The sequence below is a fragment of the Rhinolophus sinicus genome, linkage group LG02 (assembly GCF_036562045.2).
Source record: "Rhinolophus sinicus isolate RSC01 linkage group LG02, ASM3656204v1, whole genome shotgun sequence".
In the NCBI taxonomy this organism is placed as follows: Eukaryota; Metazoa; Chordata; class Mammalia; order Chiroptera; family Rhinolophidae; genus Rhinolophus; species Rhinolophus sinicus.
This window is the reverse complement of record NC_133752.1, coordinates 115,538,540-115,566,461: the sequence shown is the minus strand read 5'-3', so window position 1 is coordinate 115,566,461 and position 27,922 is coordinate 115,538,540. Positions and strand designations below refer to the sequence as shown.

Below are 27,922 nucleotides of genomic sequence, written 5' to 3'. Positions count from 1 at the left end.
CACAGTGTTTATCTTTCTAACTTTATTCTTTTGAATAAAGAATGGCCAGGTTTTCAAATGCAAATAAGAAAACTTGCATCATAGATCTGGCGACAGTTGACTTTAAGAAGATCATGGATCCCAGCCCATGGGAACCACACTTTAGAGTTTGTTAGGGAAATATTTGTAGTGCGAATTTTTCTGAAGATGCAGGATTTCCTCTCTCACGTTCTTTTTCTCATGTTCTAGGCACTTCTTGCTCAGTGAGTTGTTTTATTTTTATGCTGTGGCCAATTACAAGTTGAGATAGTGATCCCGGGGAGAGTATGAGATGTAAATGGGCTGGAAAATGGCTTTTTCCTAGTGATTATCCGTGGGGGGCCTGGGTTTCAAGGTGGGCCCCAGTCTGTTTAGAGCCTGTGTTGTGCACTGTGGATGCCTGACGCGAATGGCCCACGGGAAGAACTACATTCTGATTGAAATGGGAGAGAACAGCTGGCACACCCCACCCTCTATGCAGAAGAGGCAAAAATATTTATTTTTTGCATTTACAGCTTTGCTTGATGATAGCGAGACTCCACCGTAAATGACTTTTTTCCCCCCCTTTGCTCCAGATGTTTTAGTTGTGAACGTGACATTCTCCTTTGGTTCTTGGCATTTATCAAAAAGATTCAACTTTACCAACTGCTCGTCATTAAGAGGGTAAGATTTTATTTGAAATTTAAATATCCTCTCATTGGTTTTAATTTATTTATTTGCTTTACTCCTGCACTTCCTAAAGAACTCTTTTGTGGAGTGGAACTTTCCAAAGTGCCTTTTGGAGCGTAGCCGAATGGGAGGTGGGAGGGCCCCTGAGCTAATAAGCTCACTCGTTCAAGCGTTAATAAGTAAGGTGGAGCAGCTGAGGTGTTTCTACCAAGAGGGACATACAAGAGGTGGCCTTGAAGTGAGAACAGCAGAAAGAGTGCTGCCAGCTTCTCCCCTGAACAGAATAGCGTTGGGAATTTGGTTCCAGGGAGAGGGTGTGAGCAAGATGATGGGAAGTCATACTCAAGAAGGAGGACAAGATGAAGTCTCCTTTCTCTAAAGAACTTGTAAAATCCATAAACACAGACAACAGTATGGTGGTTACCAGAGGGAAGAAGGAGAGAGGGAGAAGATGAAGAGGGTAAAGGAGGTCAAATATATGGTGACGGAAGGAGAACTGACTCTGGGTGGTGAACACACAATGTGATATACAGATGATTAGTAAAGAAACGTACACTTGAAACTCAGATAATGTTATTAACCAGTAACATTTTATTTAAATGTCACCTCAATAAATTTAATGAAAAAAATGTTAATTCTGCTCCCCCACCTTTGTTTTTAACCACCTTTGACCCTGTTGAGCTATATAACCCCCTGAGTAGCCCCCTGAGTTAGGGCCACACTTCACTCCTTGCTTCTGAAGCAGAGGCAAGACAGAGGAAATGTGTTTCTCAGATTCTTGAGTTTTCAGTTGGAAGATGGGATGGAGGTTCCCATGGAAACAATGTGAAGCGGTGTTATTAGTGATTCTGTAGTTCATTCAGTGATTTGATTGACCAACTATGTGAGTACCGAATGTGAGCTTCTTTGGCCTGGCCTGGTGATCATTGTTTCTTTGAGGAAAATGAATTCGATCTTGCAACTGAGTTGGGAGGCCACTCTACAGCTACTGGAACAGGAGTCCCCACACTCTTCTTTACCCCTGCGGGATTTCCGTTCAGTTATTTCTAATGAACCAAGAGTCTGGGTTTCCTTCTCCCACGGAGACTGCAGTTTCTATAGGTCAGAATCTCAGAATGCTTGGGCATTTCTTGCAGAATGCATGAAATATGAGCGGTGTTCCCTCTCCCTGCACTAGTCCTCTCACTGTCCCCAGGCTGAACCTTCCTCTGGCCTCCCATGGCTTTCCCAGGCCAACCTTGATTTCTATATATATCGTTCCATCTTTAACTCCGATTATCCCAGTAAGTGCTTTTCAAGCTCACCACTGTTATCGATGCATGATAGGTTATTAGATTAGTAGCCACAATTCTTCCTCCATTTGATTACAAAGCAAACACTGGCACCCTGTTCCCTCTGCTTGCCAGGTTCACACCTTTGGCCTCGCATCTTCCAGGCGTTGTCAGGGTTACGCGCCAGTGAGTGAGAACATGCTGATGTGGGGGGGCGAGGTGAGGGAGGCCAGTCTCCGGAGGGAAACTACCTGAAGGTAGATGAGTAGCAGAACTGGATTCAGAAACAGATCCAGTGGCTCCTGCTGTCTACCTGTGCTGCTGGTGACCCCAGCTTCAGGTTTCCATGGCAACACCCCTGCAGGTATGATGCCCAGAGCAGGGCACAAATTTAGTGCTTGATACCCTGCCTCAAAGGACTGTCCTCTCTCCCCTGGGTTCATCACAGTCTGTTTAGGGACTTCTTTTCTTCTTTCAAACGCTCACATGTCACATCACAGAGGGAAGTGCTAGCATATGCAGATTTTCCTGAAAATGTGGGACTTAAGTTGGTTTTCCATGTTGCCAGATGCCCAGTATGTATTGGAACTGGCTGTGCTTGGTGTAAAAGTGAGAGAAAGTGTATCCACCCCTTCACAGCAGCTTGCAGCTCTTCTGATTACAACAGAAACCAGGTAAAGTGACATTTCTGGTATTACAAGGTTTAACCAAAAATAAATGTTGGTCACCGCCCAACCTATCTTTTGTGTTTATTTCAAACTCTGAATTTCCCACCTATTTGGATGTTGAAGGGATGTTCTTCCTTTCAGGAACCTTGTCCAGTTGCTTTTGAGAAGCCAGCTTCATCTAAGACAGCAGGTGAAGGAGGATTCAAGGAGGAGAAGAGTAACAGAACCAATCGGGGCTTGCAGGTCAGACCCCGTTTTTGTGTTGATAATAGAAAAATCCCCCTGTACATGACAATAACAGCTACCACTTTGGGTTCCTTTTTAAAATTCCCTTTTTTACTTTCTACCAAAATTCCCCTTTTTACCTTTGGTTTTAAAGCAAGTTTCGTTTAATTGGCTCAATGCATCAAAGGCTGCACACTCAAATAAAAGAAATTAAAATTCCATAATTATGAAAAATGATGTTGGTCTGGGAGGAGTAAAGTTTTGAAGGTGACTTTGTGGCTCCCTTGGGGAAAGTTAGAAGGAAGCATCGCACACAGCACTGAGGGGGTTTCAGTTCAAACCACAGGAGTATGACTGCATTTCTGGGGATGATTTGCAATGGAGAGTACATGCCAAGTATACACACTAACCGCATTCAGATTGTTTTCTCTCCTTTTTAGAGACGATCTAACCAGTAGTTAATAACTCCAAAACAAAAGCATTGTTTCTATATAATATATGTACCTTTCGTTCCACTTCTCCAAAAAAAAAAAAAAAAAAAAAAGAGAGAAAGAAAGAAAGAAAAAGCTTATTTCCATGAAATTTCCTTGGAAATTCCTCTTATTTTCTTCATAGTAAGTCTCTAAGCTCAACTAACAGACATGTTTGAAAAAGAGGAGGTGACAATATAAAAACATTTCCAGGCAGACATGGTGGCCATGCTTAGAAAGCACAGAAGTGCTGGCTTTATGCAGTTGACAGAAGTTAATTGAGCATCTACTATATGGTGAAAAACAAAACGGAAGAGTCCCATTCTCATTAGCCTTTGGTCTAGTAAGAGTCAACAAAACAACAGCAGGGTTTTTATTAAAGGCTCAATTTTATACTTCATGACTAATTTCTGGCTTTGGTTTATCCATTTGCTGCTATTTAAAATCAAGTGCCAATATAAATAAGTAGCACATTTTTAATCACTACCGAAAAGTTGATAATAACTTTAGGTGAATTAAGTAACAGGCAAAGGGAATGTGAATCAAAATGGATTATGAACTAAAGACATTTGAAAAGCTTGGTGTGCCAATATTCCAGACTTTAAAAGTCTGTGAGGTTTTATTAAGTGATGGGCTTATTAAGTGGTGGACCTTTCTCTTCCCATTGGTTTATAAAACTAAGGCACAGCGACAGGAACTTGGGTAAAGGAGGCAGTGGCTTTTTTTAAAAAACAAACAACTTCTCTTTTGTTGTTTCAGTTTTGTTTTGTTTGTGTGTTTTTAATTTTGACAACATACACATAACATGAAATTTACCATCTTTTGTAAGTGTCCAGTTTAGTAGTGTTAAGTTCATTCACAGTTATGCAGCCATCACCACCATCCATCCCAGAACACATTTCATCTTGCAAAACTGAAACTCTGTTTCCATTAAACACTAACTCCCCATTTTGCCTCCAACCCAGACCCTGGCAACCACCATTCTACTTTCTATCTCTATGAATTTGATTACCCTAGGTACCTCAAATAAGTGGAATCATACAAGATTTTTCTTTTTGTGACTGGCTTATTTCACTTAACATAATGTCCTCAAGGTTCATGCATTTTGTAGCATGGGTCAGAATTCCCTTCCTTTTTAAGGCTGAATAATATTCCATTGTATGGATAGACCACATATTGTTTATCCATTCATCTGTCAGTGGGCATTGGGTTACTTCTATCTTTTGGCATATTATTGTGTTTTGTGTTGTCAAGTTGTAGGAGTTCGTTATATATTCTAGGTATCAATCCCTTATCCAAGATACGATTTGCAAATATTTTCTCTGACTCTGTAGGATGCCTTTTCATTCTGTTTCCTTTGCACAGAAGTTTTTAATTTTGATAAAGTCCAATTTATTTTTTTTTTTCGTTTGTTGCCTGTGCTTTGGATATCATATCTAAGAAATCATTCCTAAATCCAATTTCATTAAGCCTTTCCCCACATTTTCTTCTAAGAGTGTTATAGTTTTAACTCTTAGATTCAGGACTTTGATCCATTTTGAGTTAATTTTTGTATATGGTGTAAGGTAAGGATCCAGCTTCATTCTTTTCCATGTGGATATCTAGTTTTCCCAAGACCATTTGTTGAAAAGACTATTCTTTTCCCATTGAATGGTCTTGCCTCCCTGTCGAAAATCATTTGACTATATGTGAGGATTTATTTCTGGACTCTACTCTATTTGGTCTGTATGTCTGTTTTTATTCCCATAATACAGTGTTTTGATTACTGTAGGTTTGTGATAAGTTTGAAACCAGAAAGTGAGTCCTTCAACTTTGTTCTTCTTTTTCAAGATTGTTTTAGAAAAAAATAAACTTTTTCTTTGAGATAATTGTAGATTCCCATGTAGATATAAGAAAATAATGCAGAGACATCTCATGTATCTTTTCCAGTTCCTTCCAATGCGAACATTTTGCAGAACTAGAGCCCGGCATCATAACTGGAATACTTACCATCACAATGGTGAAGCTGCAGAGCAGCTGTCACCCCTTGTTGTCTGTCCATGGCCACACCCACTTCCTGCACCCTCCCACTCCCCATCTCTGACCCCTGGCAACCACAGATCTGTTCTCTGCTTCTATGATTTTATCATGTTTAGACTTTTATATAGATGGAATTACCCAGATATACCCTTTGGGGATCGGCCTTTTTATCTAAACATAATTCCCTGGAAATCCATCCATGTTCTTTTATGTGTTGATAGTTTGGTCCTTTTGATTTCTGAGTAGAGGTCCTGATGATGGCTTTTTAAATTTCTTTCATTTCCTGTATTGTCTTCCTGCATCTTTTCACCTTTGACACCGGGTCACTAAGAGAGCAGGAGGAGGTTGAAAATAAACAAAGCTCAGACCTCTCTTTAGTGCTTCTCTGTGGAGGCCCCTTCGTAATTTGGCGAAAGACATTTTGTTGATACTGAAATGGTGGCTTTAAATATATGACCCAGAACAAAATCTTCGTTTTGTTTGATAGGGAATGAAATATTATTTTTCACAGGAGGAATTTCTCATACACTGTGAAACACTGCTGTCTTTCATTATCATGTGGAATGTGGAAGTTGTTTCCAGTTTGGTTCCCCATGTTGGTCTTGAATAAAACATTGAACACTTTCTCCTGAGCAGAAAAGCCACCGAGAGCTTTCCTTCAAGGCATCTTCCCACATCACACATGCATCGCGTGCTTTCTATGTGCCAGGCACCGGGGACACGAGAGATGAATGGTGCAGACATAGTCTTGAGCTTCGTGATGCTGACTGAGCGTGGGGTTTATTGTTTCTACAGGTATTTATGGAGCACCTATTAGATGCCATTTTACTGAGCTCCAATGAGGAGCACACAAGTGAATCAGGGGCCTCTCTTGCATCAATCTTGAGAATCTTACACGAGTACTTCAGGAAGAATACAAGCTAAAACATATGTCAACATAGGGAAAGTACCAGACTGGCCACAAAGTCAGAGAGCCTCCCTGTGCCTGGGGCCTTATCTGAGTCATTCCTGTTGATTTAAACCCAGTGCCTGGCAGTTAAAAACACTTCATCAGTGTGGTTGGTTAGGTCTTTGATTGATGGGTGGATTGATTGACAGAGATGGCGTTTCAGCTGACCTTTGAGGGATGAGAAACATCCAGATGCATGGAGTCTGAAGAGTGGGTATTCTAAACAGAAGGATTTGTATAAGCTAAAGAAAGAATAGTGAAGGCGCCAGAAAACTCCAGGGCGCCCATTACAGGAAACCCCAAGTAATTTAATTTAGTTGGAGCAAAAAGTGCCAGGAAATTATAGAACATACGTTTGAAATGACCCAGGAGCCAGCATCTACACGGCCTTACAGGCCAGACCTGGAAGTTTGACTATGTTCTTCGGTGGCAAGAGAATGCTATTGAAGACATTTTTTTTTTTTTTTTTAAGTCTTATCTGTCCATAGTTCTGATTTATGATGTTCGTTTTTTTTTTTTTTTTTTTAATGTATGAACTTTCTCATCCGAGGAAGTGGCACTTAATGAGATACGGTTCCAGGTTCAATCCCAGTTTGGGCCTGTTGCCCTGGCACAGTTGGATGACCTATGACCCACGTGTATACCCTGATCTAAAATCTAGTGCTGTCATTTCCAGGGGTAGGGGGAGGCACATTAAAGAAAAGCATCCCCAAAATAGGGAAACGAACTTGAAAACTGATGTTTGACTTTTGGATGAGAAGTATTTTCAGCTATAAAGGCCAGTCTCTCTCTGAGGGTTGACCCGGTTGCCCTGCTCTAAACTCTTTTCCTTAACAATCTTATATCTGGCACCTCCGCTTGCTGAGAGAAGAGGTGACTGCGCTCTCTTTCCTGTTCTTAAGAAAAGGTTGTGAAGATCTATGGTATGATACTGTTCTAATATTTGTTGTTCTTCGCGATACGCTTATCGCCATACAGCAGAAATAAACCCTACAAAGCCATGTCCTCTCTCGAGGAATCTACATTCAGATTGTTCTTTTCTTTTTCTTCCTCCATCACTTTGAATATGCATTTTGATTTCTCACAGACAATCCTTCAGGGACTTTGCCTTTAAAAGTGAAGTGAACTTTAATATATATATATATATACCTTGTTGAGTAGCTTCTAGGGGCTTGCCACTGTACTAGGTGCTATGGGGTTCAGTTCTAATTGTTCATTCATTCATTCACTCATTCATTCATGTTTATTGAACACCTACTGTGTGCTAGAGAGGCAGGCAAAATGTGTGCCCTCATAGAGCTTACATTGTAGAACTTACAATATTTTGGAGGAAGATTCCTTTTCATGCAGCAATTGAGTGTGTATAACAGAAAAAGATACAAGAAGGAATGCCAGAATATACTAAATAGTGATAGCTAATATTTGTTGAGCCTGTGCTGTGTCCTAAGTTCAGCATATGTCTTTATTTAAGCCTCACAATGGACTATTTTGCCCATCTTATAGACAAATTTTACAGGGGGTAAGTAAAAAGTAAATGATAGGCAAGAGATTTGAATCCAGGCAGTCTGATACCAGAGCCTACAGTTTTCACTACTACTTTACATTCTATGACCTCAACCATATAGTATTGGTGATAAAAGTCAATCTGGAAGGAAGGAAACTAATATTGACTTCCATGTTAATCTGGCTGTCAACGCCTGCCCCATCTGTGCACACACGTGGGGTAGGACCAAGACCTCTGGCCTGGGCAGACTGTGGGGGCAGTGCATTAATATCCAAGGCTCTGGACGAGAGGAGTAGCTTGCGGGGTGTCAGAGTGAAGGCTTCAGACCCAGGCAAGGCCGGCATCTTCTCCAAGACTGAGATGGGGAAACTGAGGCCCTCAGGAGAGTGGAGCAGCAAGAATCTCATGCTGAAGTTGAAACTCGGCAGAGGGGTGGATTTTGACTGGCCGGGTTTAACCTGCAGTCGGGAGTCTCTCCTGGAGAGGAAGAGCTGCCACTCCTATGGAGTCACGGAGTCCTGGCCGGCCACTCCAGTTCTGAGGAGCACGCTCGGAAGGTTCAGTGACAAAGGGTACAACTTGATGGAGTGGCCTTGGCAGCCACACCTTGGGCCATGTCAGCCTTACCTTAGAGTCCCCAGGTCAGAGAAGTGAGCCTCGACCTCTCCGAACAGGACCTTGGTCTGTCACCTTCTCCCTGGAGGGCTCCAGGTCTATCTCAGTCAGTATTCTAGCTCTTGCCCGGTCCTGGAACCAACTGGAAGTTGCATCCCACGTTCCCTGGGGCCTGGACCAGGGGCCCCCATGAAGGAACATTTGCCTGGGGGCTGAGCAGCAAATGGATAACCTTTTTTTTTCCATTTATCTCCCTAATTTTTCTTTGGTAGGATTGTATTTTGCTATTTTCTTTCCATATCTCACCTCCCTTTGCATCTTACCATCTCCACTGCTGGTTGCTACTCTTCTCAATTTATACATTTCATTAATATATTACTTCTGCCCTTCTCAGTCATTAATAAAGATGTTAAATAATTCTGAACCAGATACCCACCCCTGTAGAGCCCTACAGGACATTTTGCTTTAATTAGTTATGCTACCTTTCATCTTTCTAATGTCCCCTGGTTTCATATTTCCAGCTGGTTTTGAATCCATGTGACTTTTTATCCAGTCCTGTTTGAACTAATTTCATGCGTGAAAATCTGAGAGATGTTTTACTGAGTGTTGATTCAGGTCCAGGCCTACAGAGAGCTTTGCTGTATTCAGAGTTTTTAAAACAGATTAATAGAGTAAAATTGGGTCTTAATAAACGGAGCCTTCCTCACATACCTTTTTCCAATATTCTTTTCAATCAAAGCAGTATTTTCTCCATTAATGTCATGGTAATTTGAATTGTGTTGATGACAGACCTCACAAAAGGTACTCTTACTATCAGGAGTAATCCTCTTAGACCTTTTCAAAGATAACGATTTCTCAGTGGTTGTGCTATTTCCAATATCCTATAATGACTTTGTTTTTAAAAAATAAAATAAAAATAGTTGGGTATTCTGTAATCACCTAATTAACCAGTTTCTAATGTGCTTTCTTGTACAAAACAGGGAGTGATTTAAACTCGTGAGTGACCAGAGTTCATACTATTTTATTAAATAACGTAAAATCATGCAGCCATTTAAGAATGACTCTTAAGTCTTTAAAATGTAATTGACAGGAAATGGACTACTCTGAGGTTAATTGCTGGACCACATAGGGCTGTGAAGGTTACAGTCTTTGGTATTTTGATTTGATATATGGAAATCCTTGGACATAGGATGGGAGAGGAATCTCACTGTAGGGCTCTAACAAATTGTTTCTTTGTATCAAGCTAGATTATGTTTTTAAAATAACCAAACCCTTCTATGTGGGAGCCTGTGGGGGTCACTACTTCATATCAGCCTGTGAGTTAACTCTTGATTAAAATACAAAAGTCAACCTAAAATTTTAAGTGTGTGGAACAGTTGTGGGGAGATCATTCTTTGCCTTTTGTCTGTATTGGATTTTTGAAATCCTTATCAGTAAAAATAGAACACGTTACATTTCTAAGAATTGTTGCAGGCACATGGTACAGCCACGTAGCTACCCAGGCTTTTCTTTTTTTTCTCTTGTATACCTGCACCGTGTATTTAATGAGGTCCTCTTGACTCACTTATTAAGATTAAGAGAGTTTCTCCAAGCAAACAAAGGACAACTAATCTGACCCTCTTTGAAAGCAGAGTAGAAGCATCTGCTTTCATGAGATAGGCCAGGGCTGGATTCCATCCGAGACAGCCAATGGACTCTTCTTTAAACAATAAGGTTTTAAAATTAAATCCTTTTCAAGTAGGCGAGCCATCTCTACTCAGGGGGAAATAAAATGTTAAGAAGGCAATGTGGCAGGTCCTCTGATGGCATTTGTAGAGCCATTTAAGGAGCAAAATATCACCCCCTTAAAAATCTTGTGTACATTAGTTATACAAGGGCTCTCTTTATCCTCTGCTGAAAGTGCCAAAGTAGCATCTACGTGGCACATTTGAAAATTGTGCTTGAATGGACATCCGCAGTCTCATTATAAGAAGCGGAAAGGAATATCTAGATAGAAACCTGGGAATCATAGTTGACTTAGATGTAAATATGAGTCCACATCCATGTTATATAAAATAAAACACACAATTTCTCTTGTCCCCCTAGGAATACAGTGGACTCCTCTAGTGTAGGAGTCGACAATTTTTTTCTTCAGAGAGCCAGACAATACATATTTTAGGCTTGTAAGCCATGGGGTCATATATTTAAAGACAACGTTTTAGTATCAACAAAATGTCTTTCGCCAAATTACGAAGGGTCATCCACAGAGAAGCCCCGAAGACAGGTCTGAGATTTTGCTTATTTTCAGCCTCCTCCTGCTCGGTTCTTTTAACCACGTGGTGTTAAAGGTCAGCCATGAGGTCTCTGTAGTAACTACTTACCTCAGCCGCTGCAGCCACAGACAATACACAAACGAATGGGTGTGGCTGTGTTCTAAAAACACTTTCTTCATGGACAATGAAGTTTGAATTTCATGTATTTTCACATGTCATGGAATTTTATTCTTCCTTTGACATTTTTTCATGGGCCATATCAAAATAAGCTATAGCCTGGATTTAGCTGCTTTAGGCAAATCCAGTAGCTTGCCAACTCCTGATCTAGTGCACACATTCTTCTCCCTCTCCCCCCCCCCCCCCCCCCCCACACACACACACACACAACACCGAGCACCATCCTAGGGACCCTGTAGGTGTTCAGGAAATTGTTGTTCACTTAGCTGTCACGATGTCAGAGCAAAGAGTAAGCCTTTTGCTATACAACACACACTTGACATTTGCAAGGGATTTATCTTTAAGTCTTTGCTAATCCCTCCATTCCAAGTACCACTCCTGCAGATAATTTTTCCCATAAAATGCACTCAAGTATAACAGAATAATTAAAGTGACCCTTTCAGGTCCTTCGTGATTCTATAAATATGAGACTAAAGTCCTTTACTAAGTGATTAAAATGAATTGTGTCACCAAAATCAATTCTCTGTCACATTACATCATTGCTGTGATGACACTGACGATGAATTTACCTCAATCTGAAAAACTAATCCATAGTAATAATGAGTGATGGTGACCTCTCTACCACATAGCACCTGTGCTTGCCAAGGAGCAGAATGATAACACATCCCTTTCAGCAGGATGGTCGGGCCCCACAGCCCAGCAAGGCCATCATGCTGAGTGTCACACGTACAAAGGAGCAGAGATACTAGGCTGCTTCAAGAAACGGGTGGTAGGCGGGTGTTGGACGTGACTAAAACTTGCCCAGCACTTTAAGTGGCTTCCTCCTAAATTTTATCCTGTAAGTGGATACAGTCGGTGTTTATGTCTTAGCCCGATTTCACATGATTATGTGTCTCTGGACCTGGGGGTTGTTTTCAAATATCAAGAGTGTGAGTATGATATTCACTCATGCTGAAGACCTGCTGTGCTTTATATTGGCCAGAATCTTAGAGTCTTACGTCCTGTTTTGGTCACCATATTATAAAATACAGATGTACCGGAAATGGTCTACAGAAGAACAACAAAATAGCAACATGATCGATGGTGGCAGTGATAGGAGAAAAGTGAAAGGAATCAGGATTGTTTTGTCTTTGAAAGGGAAAATGATTCTTGCCCTCAAAATAGGTCTTTTTTTTTCCCTGAGGGGAATTTGATTAGACATAGCAAATGGAGAAGTAAGGTGTATAAGCCTGCCTAATACGGGGCCAAGTATCAGATGATTCCCAGGGAAACTTACTTGATAAAGAAAGGCCTGATAAAGCTTGGAATGGGTACCAAGGTGGCGATGGTGGTATATGCAAACCATGGAGAAGAAATGGTTGGTCACATGACATCCAACTACTTGATATTAGGTGACTGAACAGGTTGATTTCTCGAGGTTTCTCCCCTGCAGTGTACCCTTGATTCAAATAGCCTGACTGAAACAAATGAAAAATAGGAACTCCTTTCTTGGGAATTAAATTTACCCAGAATGACATTTATTCCCACTGAATGATGAGTGTCATTGGCCGATGATCAGTGGACTCCTTGTCTTTTTCTTCGTTTTGTTACATTGTGAGTCTCCAGGGGCTGTAAGGCAGTGAGCACTTTTGAGGCTCGAGTGATATCTCACTCTTCAGACAGAATGTCAGACTCTTCAACTGTATTTTCAACTGTCTTGTGAGACAAAAATTAATTGGTTTGACCTCATGCTGTCGCATGTTGAGAGACATGAATCCTCAACATTCTTTCTTGAATTCATTGATTTCATTAAACACTGTCTGCTTGTTTGCAAAATGTTGTAATTTCCCAGTGATTTCTTCGAACTGCAGCACATAAACAGGGTTTTTGGAGCAGTGCCATTTCTTAGCTTTGATCTTGTGTTATTATCTTTTATTTCCAATAGGTCTTCTACATTGAGTCCATTGAGCCCCAGAAAATATCGACCTTAGGGAAAAGGAATGTGATAGTCACGGGGGCAAACTTTACCCAGGCATCTAACATCGTAATGATCCTGAAAGGAACCAGTACTTGTGATAAGGATGTGTGAGTTAAAATATTAATATTTTCTCCTTGGTAATATAGAGAAAAGCTAAAACTTATGCCAAAGAAATACAACCTTTATATAGTGAAATTATTCCCATGTGCCAGCGTGGGCCAATTGTTCTGCATATGTGATCTAATTTCAAAAAGGAAAATCATTTATACACCATATTTGAAGTTAATAGTGAGAGAATCTGTCTCATGTTACCCTCCCCCCCAAAAAAATCTCAGAACACCATAATTCCAGGATGTCTTGATTTGTTTTCATTAACAAAATCAAGTATTTTGAGTAGCAAATATTGTTTTGAAGATGATACACTTAGAAAAACAGTTGAGTACCTCAGAATTTGATGGGGGAAATATGACAGTTCTTGCAATGGATTGCTCAAAGTTGAAAAATGAAACTTTCTGATCCATTTTATTCTCTATAGCCTTCTCTTTACTGTATTGGTTTCAGGCTCAAATAATAACTAAATGGAACATAATATCTGGTCAGCGTACTACTTAAACATAATTATTTCTATGACTTCTTTCCCCCAACTCATCCTTTCAATGAGATTTCTGAGAGAGAAAAAATTTCAGTGTCTCACTGACATTCTTGTACAAATGTTACCTTCCCCCCAAAAAGGAGATGTGATAATAATCACATAGCAGAGAATCCGAGTTTTCTGCTTGTTAGCCTGTATAACTTTCGGCTAATTTGAAGTAAAAGGTGTTGCAGTTGACGGGAAGGATCATACTGAGTTTGTTCTCATCATGGAAATGCATGGAAGACAATCTGCTAAAGCACAGTGTTTTGGTTTTTAACTACGAAAACAGATTTGTACAGTATTTTAATCTGCCACACTTATTTACTGAATTTTCTGTTTTAATTCATTCGCCACGTATAACTGCCGTCCCCTTCCCCTCCCAGCAGTAAATTCGGGTTGTCTGTCATCTTGATTGGAAAAAGCTGCTCATTGGTGGCTTTCCTCTGTTCTGCTATTTACCAGAATTTTCAAGCACATATTAATGGCTGTATCTATGAGACATAGGTGTTTTTGTGACATTTATCGTGGCTAAATATCTTACTGCAAAAATCTTTCATTTTGTGTAACGAAATCTGAAGTGAGACTCCTGTATGTTCACTGACAGGCAATCAACTTCACTGGAAAATAAGTCGTTTTTCAGAGCTTTACCCTATTTCTGACTCTTTATGCTCTCATTTCAATTCTGAATGTGACTTGAGATACTGCAGTTATTAAATTAAATCACTAAGAGACCTTTCTGCATGTAGCATTTCACTAACCACATTTGGGTGGTGAACCCAAGTTCACGAGCAGTAAACATAATACCCAGTTAATCCTTTATGTGAGTTCCCAAGCTGTAATCCCAAACTCTTTTCATATAGTGTTTTTTAAATGCCTAATTATTCTAAAAGAGAAAAATAACGAGGATAGTAGTGGAATGACCCACATTTCCGCCTCTCTCCTTCCAAAATTTACAAACAAGTTTGAAGTTTAATGATCAGCCATTTGACGATGAATTTCCTAGAGCCAGAATGTAAATCTGAGGTAGTGTAAGTACACATGGACTCAAATATTTTTTGAATTTGCCTTATTGTTAGACTCCACTATTATAACCTAAAGTGTATGTGCATTACAGTTAATAACCAAGCACATATCCTTTAAGTAGTAATAATAAGTTCTCATGCAGCATAATTATACTGGCATTATTCAGATATAACCCCGTCTTAATGATTTGCTCTTTGGAGGGTCACAGTAAACGTGAGGCACAGAGGGAGCTGCAGGTTACAGAGGGAATGTTGTCAAGGCTTTGCTTTGACTTCTGAAGAGTGACAGGGCACACCCTGCGGATGTCAGGAGCACCCAGGACAGGCCCAGCTAATTTCAGGCTGGAGCTCCTTTGGGGTGCAGCGTGGCTCTGATGGCTGATGGATTCCTGGCCCGTGGCATGGTCTTTAGTTATAGGCTCTCTGCTGTACAGAGGTATAGCAGAGTTCCCATCTCTGTCCTGGGTTGGGTTCTACCCTCCCAGTGCTTGCCTGGCATTTCTCTTTTTTAAGCTTTTTGTTATGGACATTTCCAAACATATGCAAGAGAAAAGAGTGTAATGACCTTTTTTGTACCCATCCTCCTGCTTCAGCACTTACCAATGTTTGCCAGTCTTGTGTCTTCTGCATTTTTGGAGGGGAGGGAAGAATGTCAGCTGGAGTTTTGAAAAGCATATCCCAGATACCATATCCTTTCACTTATGAACGTTTCAGTATATATCTCTAATGGATAAGGATAGTGCCATTCTCGTACTCAACACAATGAACAGTCATTCCTTAATATAACTTAATATCCTGTCCATGTCCTGCTTTCTGTTAGGGCTTTTTAATGGCAATGGTTATTTTTCCCCCCACTGCTAAGGGAAATACAAATAAAACATAGAAATGCACAAAATAAAGAGAAACCCTGCCCCAGATAATACCCAAAGTGGATAAGTGGCCCCTAATTAATCCATAGCTGTTCTGATAGTTCATGAACTGCTGTCGTTCATGAAATTCATATGCTGTCACCTGCACAATCAACTGTGCTAAGTGTCTGTGTCATTTAAGAGTTCTTTTTCTACTCCTTTTTAGGATACAGGTTAGCCATGTGCTAAATGACACCCATATGAAATTCTCTCTTCCATCAAGTCGAAAAGAAATGAAGGATGTGTGTATCCAGTTCGATGGCGGAAGCTGTACTTCTGTGGGACCCTTGTCTTATATTGCTCTGCCACACTGTTCCCTCATATATCCTGCTACCACCTGGATCAGGTACTGTCTACATTCATATTTTCATCTCGTTGTGGTTCAAAAGGCCAGATGTATAATGATCATGGATTTCATTCAAATAAATATAGAAATAGTAGTCCTATTTAAATACCTCTCACAGAATTCCTCTTAGGATTTATTCCTGCAAAACAACTGCATACCTGGTAACAGGTTGCTTCCTATTGTCAAGGTGAACGCAATGAGCATATCCTGTTTTACTCTTAGCCGTGGCTACCTGAAAACTTACAGCTAAGATGTTTGTTCATACCCTGCTTTCTCTTCAGATCATATAAATCTTTCACCTTTTAAAATATTTGTTCAATTGTAGTAACTATTCTTGGCCTAGGTTTCTGGTACAAACACACAGCCCTCTTCACTATGTCTCCCTCCTGCCCACGACGCCAAGCCTCTCCTTTCTTACATCTTTCATTTTATAATTTTATAACCTTTAGAGTAAGCTGTTTTGAATAATCTGAGGGACTATGGGGAGCTATCTAAATGGAAAGTAGTATCTACACTTCAAAGATACTCCCTAAGAGAGAGATGGAAATTCTAAAATAAACTCTTCCGGATGACTCCAATATATCAGGAAAAAAGACATTCTCTCCCTAGTTGAATTTAGACACACATTCAGATTTTGGAATATAATCCTAAAGATACTTTCTTCACCTAACACGGCAAGAAACTAAGTTTCAAAGTACTATCTAGATGAAAGTACAGATGAAGCTTTGTTTTAAAAAAGAAAGATAAAGAAAACAAAAAAAGGGGAAAAAATCACTTCTGATATTCTTATTTAGGATTAAGTGAGAGGTGGATGCCTTAGGCTGCTCGGGCTGGCATAGCAAGGTACCACAGACTAGGTGGCTTAAGTAACAGATATTTATGTCATCAAAGTTCTGGAAGCTAGAAGTCCAAGATCAAGGTGCTGTCAGGGTTGTTTTCTTCTGAGGCCTCTCTCATTGGCTTGTAGGTGGCCTTCTCCTCCTGTGTCTTCACCCGCCTCCCCCACCCCCACCCCCCCCCCCCGCCCCGTACCTATCTCTGTCCTAACCTCCTCTTTTTATAAGGATACCAGTCGTATTGGATTTGGGCCTACCCCAATAAACCTTATTAACCTTAATTACCTCTTTAAAGTCCCTATCTCCCAATACAGTCACATTCTGAGGTACTGGGGTTTAGGACTTCAGCAATTCCACCCATAACAGTCGCATGAGGAAAATGGAAATTTCTGACCTAAGGCTCTAACATGGCTCTGGGTCTAATAATTTTATAACCTTTAGAATAAGCTGTTTTGAATAATTTGAGGGACTAGTCCTATTTAAATAGGACTAGTGACCTTCCTCTAAATGAAGGCAAACATGGATGTGGCACTCCCCACATGCCTAGTGTGCTATATGTGTTGACTCAGTTAACTCTCACAAGCGTAAGGGCTCTTGGGAGTGACCCCTTTTGCAGATGAGGAAACTGAGGCATGGAGTGTTCAAATTACTTGCCCAGACTCCCAGGCAGTCTGGCCCAGGGTGCTGCTCTCTAAGACACCAGTGTTCTGCTTTGCCATGAAATAAGAGGCATGTCAATATCCAGCTGATGGTGATATTCAGAGTCTGTGTCTTGCAGTGACTCCTGGGCAAGAGTGTGGCCTAGTTTTCTAGTGATGGTGACAGTCTGGCACGACGCCAACTCAGCCCTTCCTCCTGGTGGCTGGAGGGTTCAAGGCTCAATGTCATTCTCCTGTGCTACACACGTTGGCCTGCTGGTGCCCACATCCTGGTCCTGTCATCATGGTCTCCGCTGACATATCCAGGCTTCTGTCCCCTGGAATGAGTGTCTAGTGACCTACACGAATGAGGGTGCAAGAGCAGCCAGAGCTGTGGACAACTGTTTATTTCACATTTATGACCACTTTGCTTATATGAGATTATGTGCTGAGGATGTGTGAGATCATTTGGCTTGGTTCTGGATAGAGAGAACGTAGCTGTTATTTATATGTTCACCAAATAGGAATATATACTTTTAACGTCATTTGTAATTTTGCCTTGCCCAAAGGCTTGCCTGCCTGCCTCCCTAAATAAAGTATAATTGGTAGGTTGGGAGTTTGATTTTGAAAATTGTTATATTGAAGGATCTTCATATGGATTAAGCAGCAAACAAAATTCTGTTTAGTGAAACCTTTTCAAGGTACAGTTGATGATATTATATGTGGCAACGTGACACAACAAAACTCAAAATTCTGCAAAATAATTTGGGCATTTTCCTACAAGTTACAAGAGGAGCCAATGTGAATTTTTATATTAACGTATTTTAAAAACTATGACATTTTAGCCAGTATCAATAAAAGACTTCTAAAATTGTTCTGCGTTTGAAATTAAAATTTGTTAATTTGCTCTCAAGCATAAATGAGTTTAATATTAAGTGTGAATAAATTGATAGCTTTGTTCATAAATGTAAAATGCCTATGTGTTTATTATGAAACTCCTATTGTTGCTTTTGTCCTTGCAGTGGTGGTCAAAACATAACCATCCTGGGGAGAAATTTTGATGTAATTGACAACCTAATCATTTCACATGAGTTAAAAGGAAACATAAATGTAAGTCTTCGGCTGCTTTGTAATAGTTATTTTCAAGGATGATTTTGTTTTTATCACACATATGTTGGGGGATATCGTTTATTTCTGTGTCTTTGTGATATTATATGCCTTTACCTGTTGCATGATATATACCATCTGTGCTGTAATGGAAATAGTAAGACCTTATACTTGTAGTTGAGTATTTCAAGTTGTAGTATTGAGGAAAGAGGAATTCCCTTGGTATAGAAGACCTGCCATTTCTTCCATGTGTGATTTATGGCAAGTCACTTTAATGAGACAATGTTTATGACTATGTGTGAAAATGCCTTGTGAGTGGTGAAGGTGTGAGGTAAAGAAGAACCGCACTTCTGTGAAAAGGAGGTGGCGTTCCCACTGCAGAGACAACTGCTGTTCAGAGGTTCGGTGACCCACTAAAGTCCCCGAGATCTTGTCATAGGCTTCTTCTCTTGCCATCGTCTGTTTGACCCAATTTGATCCCTTCCTTCTGACCTAGTCTCTTCTTGCCTTTCATCTCCCCACACAGTGGTATAGTGCCCACCCCTTGGCCAGTTATTACACCAATAGGAGTGAGTCACAGGTCTCGTGCCAGGAAATGTTGGATTTCAGATACAGGTTGGGGCCTCTGAGTGCACTTCTGAACTCTTCCTGAATGCTCCCCCCATTGACCCTCCCCCTTTCTCTCCTTCTTTAATGAGATTTGAAGGTAGCAGCGTCTCCTGGGCCCAGCCTCACCACTTCCTGTCAGAGCTGACAGGTTCACCACAGACCTAGCCCCGCTTGGGACCAGTGTGGGTTCAGGCCTAGGTACAGGAGGCCTTCCTAAGTCATCCTTACAACCTTGTCATTTACATGTCCACCTACTGACGCACTTCAGGGCCAGTTCCAAGCCTCACATTGTATCTGGTGTCATGCCACATCTCCGTGATGGGAACACGTCCCATTGAATTGTTTGCATAGACTGACCCTCTGACCAGAGGCTTTGCCTAAATTTGTAAGTGGACTTGCTCTCCCTTCCCACTGCTGTTTCTAGGTCAAGTAGGATTTATTGTGCATCTACTAGGGCAACACACTTTAGTTGGTTCAGGGAAAAGACAAATAAGATAGTCACATTGCCTTCAAGGAGAAAGAGAGCAAATCTCCACTGGGATTGAAAGTTGAGAGCACAGAATGTCCTCAAAATCTAGGTCCTCTGATTCCCTTCCAGCTCAGAAACCCCGTAAGTGTATTTCTACATGAAGGGGAAATTAAATATGGATGGCATTACGAATGTCTGCGGAGTGGAGCAGGATGGGCAGAACAGGATGGGTGGGAGGGAGCAGGGAGGCAATTTCAGTGCAGAGGACTCGGGCAGGTTACTCCCTGGCCTGTGATGGGAATATGTCAGTCGTGCTCAGCTAGAACCTGGAAGGGTCAGGAATGAACAAGACAATGGCTGGGAACCTGTTGGGCTGTGAGAGAGCGCTAGAATGAAAACTTTGCCCATACGTCTGTAGGTAAGGGGGAGAATTGAAGATTTTTAAGCAGGAAATGACATAAGTATAGGTACCCGTTATGATGGTTATTTTGGCAAGCGTGCATGAGACAGTTTGGAGAAGCAATAACTGAAAAAAGTGCCGGGAGACCAATGAGAATACTGACGCAAAGTCCAGACGTGTTTGGGATGTGAGTAGGGCCCCTGGCTGAGCCGTCCACGAGGCTGTTGTCAGTAGGGCAGGTCTAGTGTGCTGGGGAGAGTGTGGAGCTGGAGATGATTGCATCACCTTTCTAAAGTTGTCCTAAGAGGGAGAATTGGAACAACTTTGTGGGAAGGAGAGCACAGAGGAAGAAGAGAAGATCGCCTAGCATGGAATCTTGCAGAGTCGCTTCATTTTAAGGAGTGAAAGCAAGTAAGATGGCCAAGTGACGGTGGCCAAGCAGTTGCCTGGAAACTAGCGGGCAAACATTTCCAGTAGTGGGAGCTAGTCACTAGTGTGGAAACCGAGTTGAGGATAATGAGGCCAGGGTGACCCTGTCACTGGTAATCTTTCCAGAAAACTTCTCTAATAAGAAGCTGGCCTGCTGGGGTCACAGCCACGAGAAGTGGGGTTGGTAGTTTTCATCATAGTATCAAGATGTGAACGAGAGACTCGGGGCTGTTGTTTGGAAAGGTGTTAAGAGGGAAGGAGGTTTTGCTAGTTCAAATCTCAGCCCTCTGCATCACATTTTCCCACCGATTGCCTCTTGCTACCCTCCTTTTTATACTCCATTATTAGAAAGTACATAAAAAAGGAAAACTCCCGACCTGACCAATTTCTTTTCGTAAGTTTTATTGTTCTTTAAAACATTTGTCAACCTCCCTTTCCCAGCTCCTTTCAGGCATTTGCATGCCTGAAAATGACAATATTTCTGTAATGTGGGCCATACTTTCTGCATTGTTTCTAGTCTTCATGCCCTTCATTTCACGAGGGTCACACTGTCCCTTTTACCTTGGTTTCCCCCTCTTTTCTGTTAGGCTTCCAAAGCCTTTTCTTCCTTGTGGTTAGTGATTTCTGCTAAAGTGCTGCAGAAGGGTTCTCCAACCAAGAATGACTTAGCCAGCTTCTTGCAGGCCAGCAGCTGCCCCGGTGAGAATTCCTGTTCCCCCTTCCTGGAGTTTTTCGGGACTCGGTCTTGATGACTTGGAGGACACACAGGCCCGTTGGTGCAAAGTCTTTCCCTTTCTCTAGCCTACTTCTTTCTGTGTACCATTTTTTACCATTGCATACCTTCTGGCCATTTTCATTGTCATTAATGGTAATAATAATAGCTAGCATTTGTTGAGCTTATACTGTGTGCTAGTCACGATGCTAAGCATTTTTTTCATGGATAATCTCATTTAATGTAGCCCTCATATAATTTAATGAGCCACGATCGAATTTCATTTCATGTAGGTTTAGTTCAGCTCTGAGGTAGGCAGTATTGCTAGTCCATTTTACAGGTGAGAAAACAGAAGCAGAAAGAAGGTCAGTTGCCTGGGTCACTGTGTTCTTAAATCCCAGAGCTGGAATTCATTAACGAAGCTGTTAAATGTGCTTTTCTTCTCCCTCAGGTCTCTGAATATTGTATGGCGACTAACTGCAGCTTCTTAGCCCCCAGTTTAAAGAGTTCAAAAGTGCGAACGAATGTCACTGTGAAGCTGAGAGTTCAAGAGACCTACTTGGATTGTGGAATCCTGCAGTATCTGGAAGACCCCAAATTTACAGGGTATCGGGTTGACCCTGAGGTGGACACAGAATTGGAAGTAAAAATTCTAGTATGTTTTCCTTTCTTCATGTGGGCTGTGCCCCCCTTGCCTGGAAAGGTGTGCTTATGTTTGTGAGTTTCTACGTGCGTCCTGATTTCTTCGTCTTCGCTTTGTTCTTTCCAGAAAGAAAATGATAACTTCAACATTTCCCAGAAAGACATTGAAATTACTCTCTTCCACGGAGAAAATAAGCAATTAAATTGCAACTTTGAAAACATTACTAGAAATCAAGATCTCACCACCATCCTCTGCAAAATTAAAGGCATCAGAACTGCAAATAGCATTGCCTCCTCTTCCCAGAAAGTTCGAGTAAGTCACCTGACAACTCTCCCTGTTAGTTTTACCCTTTGCGGGGGGAATTCCGTGGCTAAACCAGAAGCCAGAATGGAATCTGTCTTAGAACTTTAGATCTTCTTCACTATAAGTAGAAGATACACAAAGCCCGTATTGTAAGCCCAAGCAAAACTCGTCTAGGTAGCTGCCAGAATCCATCATGAGTCTATTCGACGTCAGAACATTGAACATAACATTGTCTATAATATTAATGAGTCTTACAGCTTTTGTTCTAGCCATACGTTGAGACTGTAGCATCTGCCAGCAGAATCTCTAGACCCCTTGATGAATGAGCTGTCCTTGTTTTCCCAAATCCAAGGTGACATGGCTTAGCAGAAACCCCAAACGGGGCCTCTTCACATCAGAGGAACGTTTGGTCTCATGGACACGGGATAATCTATGGCTGGTGGGCTGCTTCGTCCACCATGAAGTCGTATTCGCTGCGATGAATCTTTTCCCAGGCATGTGTGAGGGTCTCAGCACTGGTATATTTATGTCCCCCAATAAAGATGTGAGGCCAGGGGGAAGGGAAACATATTAGAAGCCTCCCTTTATAGTGTTCATGCCATATGAGGCTGTGCAAGTCTATCCCGAAAAAAAAATGCTTTATGATCTATAGTCATAAATAACTGGATAAAGGACAAGAAAAAAGAGCATGAGACTAGAAGGCGAAACAAAAATGTGTTCATGTCCCAGCTGCGCCAGTTAATAGCTGTGTGGCCTTAGATAAGTCACTGAGCTTCGCCAAGCCCCCCTTGGGCCATCTGTTATATCGTAAAGATGGCAATAATCATTATCAAATCAATAACAGCCGCTCCCCGCATGTCCAGTTAGCTGAGAAGAGCAAATGCTGGCATTCTTCATTATTCATGAAATAGCTCCTGCGCACCTCCACTGTGGTGGGGACAGAGCAGAGAAGAAAATAGGCAAAAAATACCTGCATTTATGGTGATTGCTTAAAGATACAAAGCAAAGAAAATGAATGAAAAGTATGTTAGATGGTGGTCTGCGATGGAGAACAATGAAGCAAGGAGGGGTAGGAGCCAGGGGGCAGTGCTGAGTTTCACGGTAGTGGGCAGAAATGGTCTCCCTGTAAAGATGCCGTTGGCCTGAGGACCTCAAGGAGAATGCGGGAATGAGCTGTGGGCGACCGTGGAGCAGAGTGCTCGGGGGCAGGAACCTGCAAGGGCCTGAGTGGGAAGTCTGCCTGCTGCGTTTGAGGAGCCACAAGGAGGCAGGTGTGGCTGGAGTGGAGGGAACAAGGGAGAGTTAGTGATGGGAGTGGGGAGAGCTGACAGATTACTAGGATCTTGTCGGCCATGGCCATCGGGAGGCCTTGGCTTTGAGTTCTGGGAAGGCACTAAAGAGTTTTTTGAGCAGCAGTGCTGTGAGCCGTGTACTTAAATGATACAGCACATTTAGTCTTCACGACAGCTCTACAGAGGCTCTATGACACTTTAAAGACCAGGAAAGGGAGGACTGGATGGTTGAGTAACGATCTCAAGCTGCCACAGCTGGTAAGGAGAGCCGGTGGCAAAGCTGGGATTTGAGACCTGGGCTCCCTGGGTCCAGAATCTGTGCTCTGGCCACTTTGCTCAGTCGCCTCCATCGGGGTGGCCATGGCTCCTGGGATGGAAATGTGCCTTAATAGTCATGTGTGTGTCGATGCAAAAAGAAGGCTTGATATAGAGCTTCCCCTTTACAAGCTTTACAAAATTTTTATAGCCAAAAACTAAAATGGGAAAAGGCCCTCAGGGACCATCCAGGCAGCATTGCCAAACTGTTTTTTGCCACAGAATGCTTCACTCAAAATAGGCCTGCCAAGAGGTGTAAGACGTGGAAGAGTTGCTTCCTTAGTCAAGGGGTAAGGGGCTTCTCCCCCTCAGGTTACCACCTCTAAACCCCCAGGGCAAAGGGGACCAAGGTTTAAAATCTCTAGGTCTAGTCCAGCACATCTCAATTGACAAATCTGGAAACCAAGATACAGTGAATGTTCTTCGTTGGCTCAAAGTCACATAACTAAACCGTCCCAGAGATGGGACTTGATCTCAGATATCCTACCTAGCTTGCCACCTCTTTTCTATCTTGGGGAAAACCATTTGGGGGAGAAAATTGTATAGATGGATATGGTACCGAACTTGACTGGGTCTAATGACACTCTTTGTCCCATCAGGTCAAACTGGGAAACTTGGAGCTGTACGTCAAGCAGGAATCCGTTGTTTCCACTTTGTATTATCTGATTGGCCTTCCCATCTTGCTAGTGATTGTCATTTTTGGTAAGTGCCCTGTTTAATTTTGTCAGAGAAATGATTCCCTGGGGACTCTCCTCAGGCCGGCCGACTTCCGGCTTTCACTGATTTATTAATGGATGAAAACCCAAAGTAAAACTTTGGGACAGAAATAATAGGTACACAATGAGGGCTTTCTAAACATTTTTAGGGTGCTTTATGAATAAAAGGCTGGATTACAAAGACAGTATCTCAGTGTTTGAGAACTCGAATCCACATTGCTTCCCGGACACTTTGAATTGTGATGACAGATGTCCCATTGATTCCCTCAGAATTCTTCTGAGATTTTGGACTCCCATGACCTGGTCACCTCTTACTGCCTTCTTACCTGGGATTTTGGACTCCCAGGTGGTGGTCATATCATCCTGCCACCTCATTCTGCCATCCTGCCCCTCACTCCCACCCCAGCCCTGCTTTTCCTGGCAGAACTATATTTTAGAAGTGTGATCTGTGCCATCTAGTAAAACATTCCAAGGCTCATCCAGACACAGCTATCCCATGGTTGTTGCTCACTGGCTGAGTGGGGCCCATCAATGTGTTTCATTTGGCCCACACAGCATTTTTTAAAACTTGGAAGTAGTTGACAATATTTTTTAATTAGACGATTCACAGTTTTACAAACCTCTTGAAAATTTGAAAGCTCCAGGTCATTGGATCCCCATTTTCCAGTAGCATCAGTTTGCTGGAGCTGAGGACCACTTGCAAGAGGGCATAAGTTCAGTGGGGTTTTGCCGCAGTCTCCACCACTCCCTATTGTCTCACCCAGGTCACTTAACACATTTGTGTACCTGGTACCAGAGCCATTCAGTTTGTGACCTCTAGTGCTGAGCTGCTTTTCATTTTAACTGTTTCCTCTTGTTTTCTTAGAAAAAAGAATTCTTCTCCACAACTAATGTAGCACTTCATCTTCCTTGATTGAACACAGGCATTGCCTTCCTAAGGTTTTCTGTTTATCGTGGCCAATGTTTCCTTCCAGATACTCGCTCCCTTACACATTCACTCATCCATCTCTGCATCCAATTACCTTGTGTTTATTGAGCAGCTGTTATGTTGCTTATGACTATGCCAGTCTCTGGAGCTACAGAAGATGAGCCTAGGCCTTTATCTTGGGTGGTTCCCAATCCAGTGAAGGAAAGATTGATGTGTATGATTAACTGGCCTAATGGAATGAACTAATTTTGCAGAGACTCTGTTTTGCCTTGTTGATGATCATTTCAGGTATTTTTGTCTGCTCTCTCTAAGTTGTCTACCCCCGTTATGTATCTGGAATCCAGAATTGAGCTTGATATTTTAATAAAGTCCTGGCTGGTACAGGCTTCAAGTAAGAAGATTTCTTGTAAATTCTAAATGCTGGGCTCCATTTTGAGAATCCGCTGATACTAAGCTGCTGTAGATATAACAGCCTCACCCTAAATTCACGTCCACTTTGTGGCTCACTAGAAACCTGTGACCTCTCTCTGCCTGCCCCTTCACTTTTTTTTATAGAGACTGCTTATGCTCTTTAAGGTGAAGTGGGCTCAATTTGACATATTGCTTTTGGCTTCATTGGAATCTGCAGAGTCCTTTGAAATTCTCATCCCCTCCTTCCCATGATTCCAGGGAGGCATGTGTCATCAGCAGCTGGAGTAAGTGAACTCCTCAGTCCATCAATCACATCACCAGTGAAAACACTCAACACACCTGGCCGAGGCCTGCCACCTGCAAAACATCCTGCCTGTGGCTTCCCCTGGAGATTTCAGCCATGACACACTCACTGCTTTGTGGATGTGGCCCAGTAGCTCCCTTTACATGCAATGGGCCAGTCTTGCCCAAACCGCAGCCTGGAACAGTAGTCCCAAGTAATACTCCTGGGAAAAGGGGTTCTGTGATCAAGTAAATTTGGGAATCACTGCATACCCTGCCCCTTCTGGAAGATGTACAATGCATATTATGGTTAGGACTTCACTTTACAAAGTGGTCCAGGGAAGAACTGTATTTAATTTTGTTTCCTCAAGCATCATTCACATCTACCGGTAGCAGGGTCCTTTTATCATGAAATGTCTATTAAAGGAACAAAATCTTTATAGAATAAAATAGTGATAGTTGACAATTGTTGAGTATTCTTTTAAAAAAAAATATTCTGACTACTTTCTGTGAGTTACTTCCTGTAATCCTCTTAATATCACCATGAGGTAGGCACTTAGATCAGGCAGCCAGGCACAGAGATGCTAAGGGACTTACCTGAGGTCACACAGCCAGTAAATGGCAGAGTGGGCACCCCAGCACTGAACCTGTTTGGTTTACTGCCTCTACAGCACAATTAGAAGCAAGATGAAGTAGAGAAAGAAGCAATATCCAGATACAGGGTTTCATTGTGGACCACTCATCATGTCACCCCATTTGAGCTCTACAAGTTTGGCTTATATAGCTAAGCGTGGAACTGGGGTTTCTTTCTGCATTTGTAGCTCAACTTTATTTCTCCAGGATAGAAACATTAAAAATAAATAAATAAATAAATAAAAGTGGAACAATGTAAGTGACCTCTGGCTGTTGGGAAACTTGGCTTTTTTCATTACTTTCCAGCCAACTGGGATCTTTGGTTACCAGAGAAGGTTATTTGATTTAGTTTTCATTTTTAAGATGCGTGGGGTTTTGTGTTGTAGGGGTTACGTTTCAGCATCTTCCTCTTCAGAGTGATCCCTCAGAGGGAATTTTCCTTTTTATAAATTCCACCTCTTAAATGCTATTCTCTCTCTCTGCAAAGGTTGATTTTCAGTTTTCTTTTTGTTTTTTAAGTTAGCATGTCAATCTGATGCTAGATCTCTTGTCTCCTCAGTGGCTGTGGGGGTGACCAGGCATAAATCGAAGGAGCTAAGTCGCAAACAGAGCCAACAGCTGGAGCTCCTGGAGAGCGAGCTCCGGAAAGAGATACGTGATGGTAGGCTCCAAAGTTTTATTTGTCAGAAAACAACCTTTTTTTATTGTCTTTTTCTTTCTTTCTTTTTTTTTACCCTTACATGGAGACGGCTGCAGTAATGAGAAGTGTTTGTATAATAGAAGATAACTGAACAGCAGGGTCTGGGCCTGACTTTGTGTTTTATTTCAGCTCTTCTCTGCAGCCAACCAAGTAATTATCTATTGTTTCTTCTTTAATGAAAACCAAGGTCATACTCAGTGTTAGACAAAACAGCAGAAGATCTTATCCATTGTTTGTTGAGTTAAAATATTGCTCTTGGGATTCTGTTTTGCAGGCTTTGCTGAGCTGCAGATGGATAAATTGGACGTGGTTGATAGTTTTGGAACTGTTCCCTTCCTTGACTACAAACATTTTGCTCTGAGAACTTTCTTCCCCGAGGTAAAAGAGCATTGATCATATTCCTAAGGTTGAGTCTTGAATAATAATGAAGGTGCTTGTTGCTATTGTTAAAACCTGTGTTTGCTCCTAAGGCAGCTGTAGATAATGTGCTTGGTACAAAATAATGTGCTTGGTACAAAATAATGGCAGAGCAGGGAGGAGGATAATTATTAATTGGATTGATTAGGGTGTAAAGCAGTGATGGGTCACTGGCAATTTACTCTTTGTCCAGTAACAAAAACCTAGGAGGGACAGACGTTCAGAATGATGATATTTGCTTTATTTCACCACCAGTTTAGAACTGAATTTGTAGCTGGGAAGCAAGCTTGTTTATTTAAAAATCAATAAATTGTGGGCTGGCCAATTTGTTGTGTTTATCTGCATGACTTACATTGCAGCTACTAGATTATTCACTAT

General features: G+C 41.7%; 1 protein-coding gene across 3 annotated transcripts in view; it reads left to right on the top strand.

Moving 5' to 3' along the window:
* PLXNC1 (plexin C1) overlaps positions 1 to 27,922 on the top strand; it is a 140,871-nt gene that overhangs the window by 67,015 nt on the left and 45,934 nt on the right. For all 3 annotated transcript variants that reach the window (XM_019710302.2, XM_074325267.1, XM_074325266.1), the window contains 11 exons: positions 594 to 681; positions 2,527 to 2,632; positions 2,768 to 2,869; positions 12,762 to 12,901; positions 15,525 to 15,704; positions 18,201 to 18,288; positions 21,356 to 21,559; positions 21,674 to 21,859; positions 24,057 to 24,159; positions 26,987 to 27,088; positions 27,402 to 27,505. In XM_019710302.2, the coding sequence (XP_019565861.2) occupies positions 594 to 681; positions 2,527 to 2,632; positions 2,768 to 2,869; positions 12,762 to 12,901; positions 15,525 to 15,704; positions 18,201 to 18,288; positions 21,356 to 21,559; positions 21,674 to 21,859; positions 24,057 to 24,159; positions 26,987 to 27,088; positions 27,402 to 27,505 (1,403 nt within the window). The remainder of the gene's footprint in view (positions 1 to 593; positions 682 to 2,526; positions 2,633 to 2,767; positions 2,870 to 12,761; positions 12,902 to 15,524; positions 15,705 to 18,200; positions 18,289 to 21,355; positions 21,560 to 21,673; positions 21,860 to 24,056; positions 24,160 to 26,986; positions 27,089 to 27,401; positions 27,506 to 27,922) is intronic.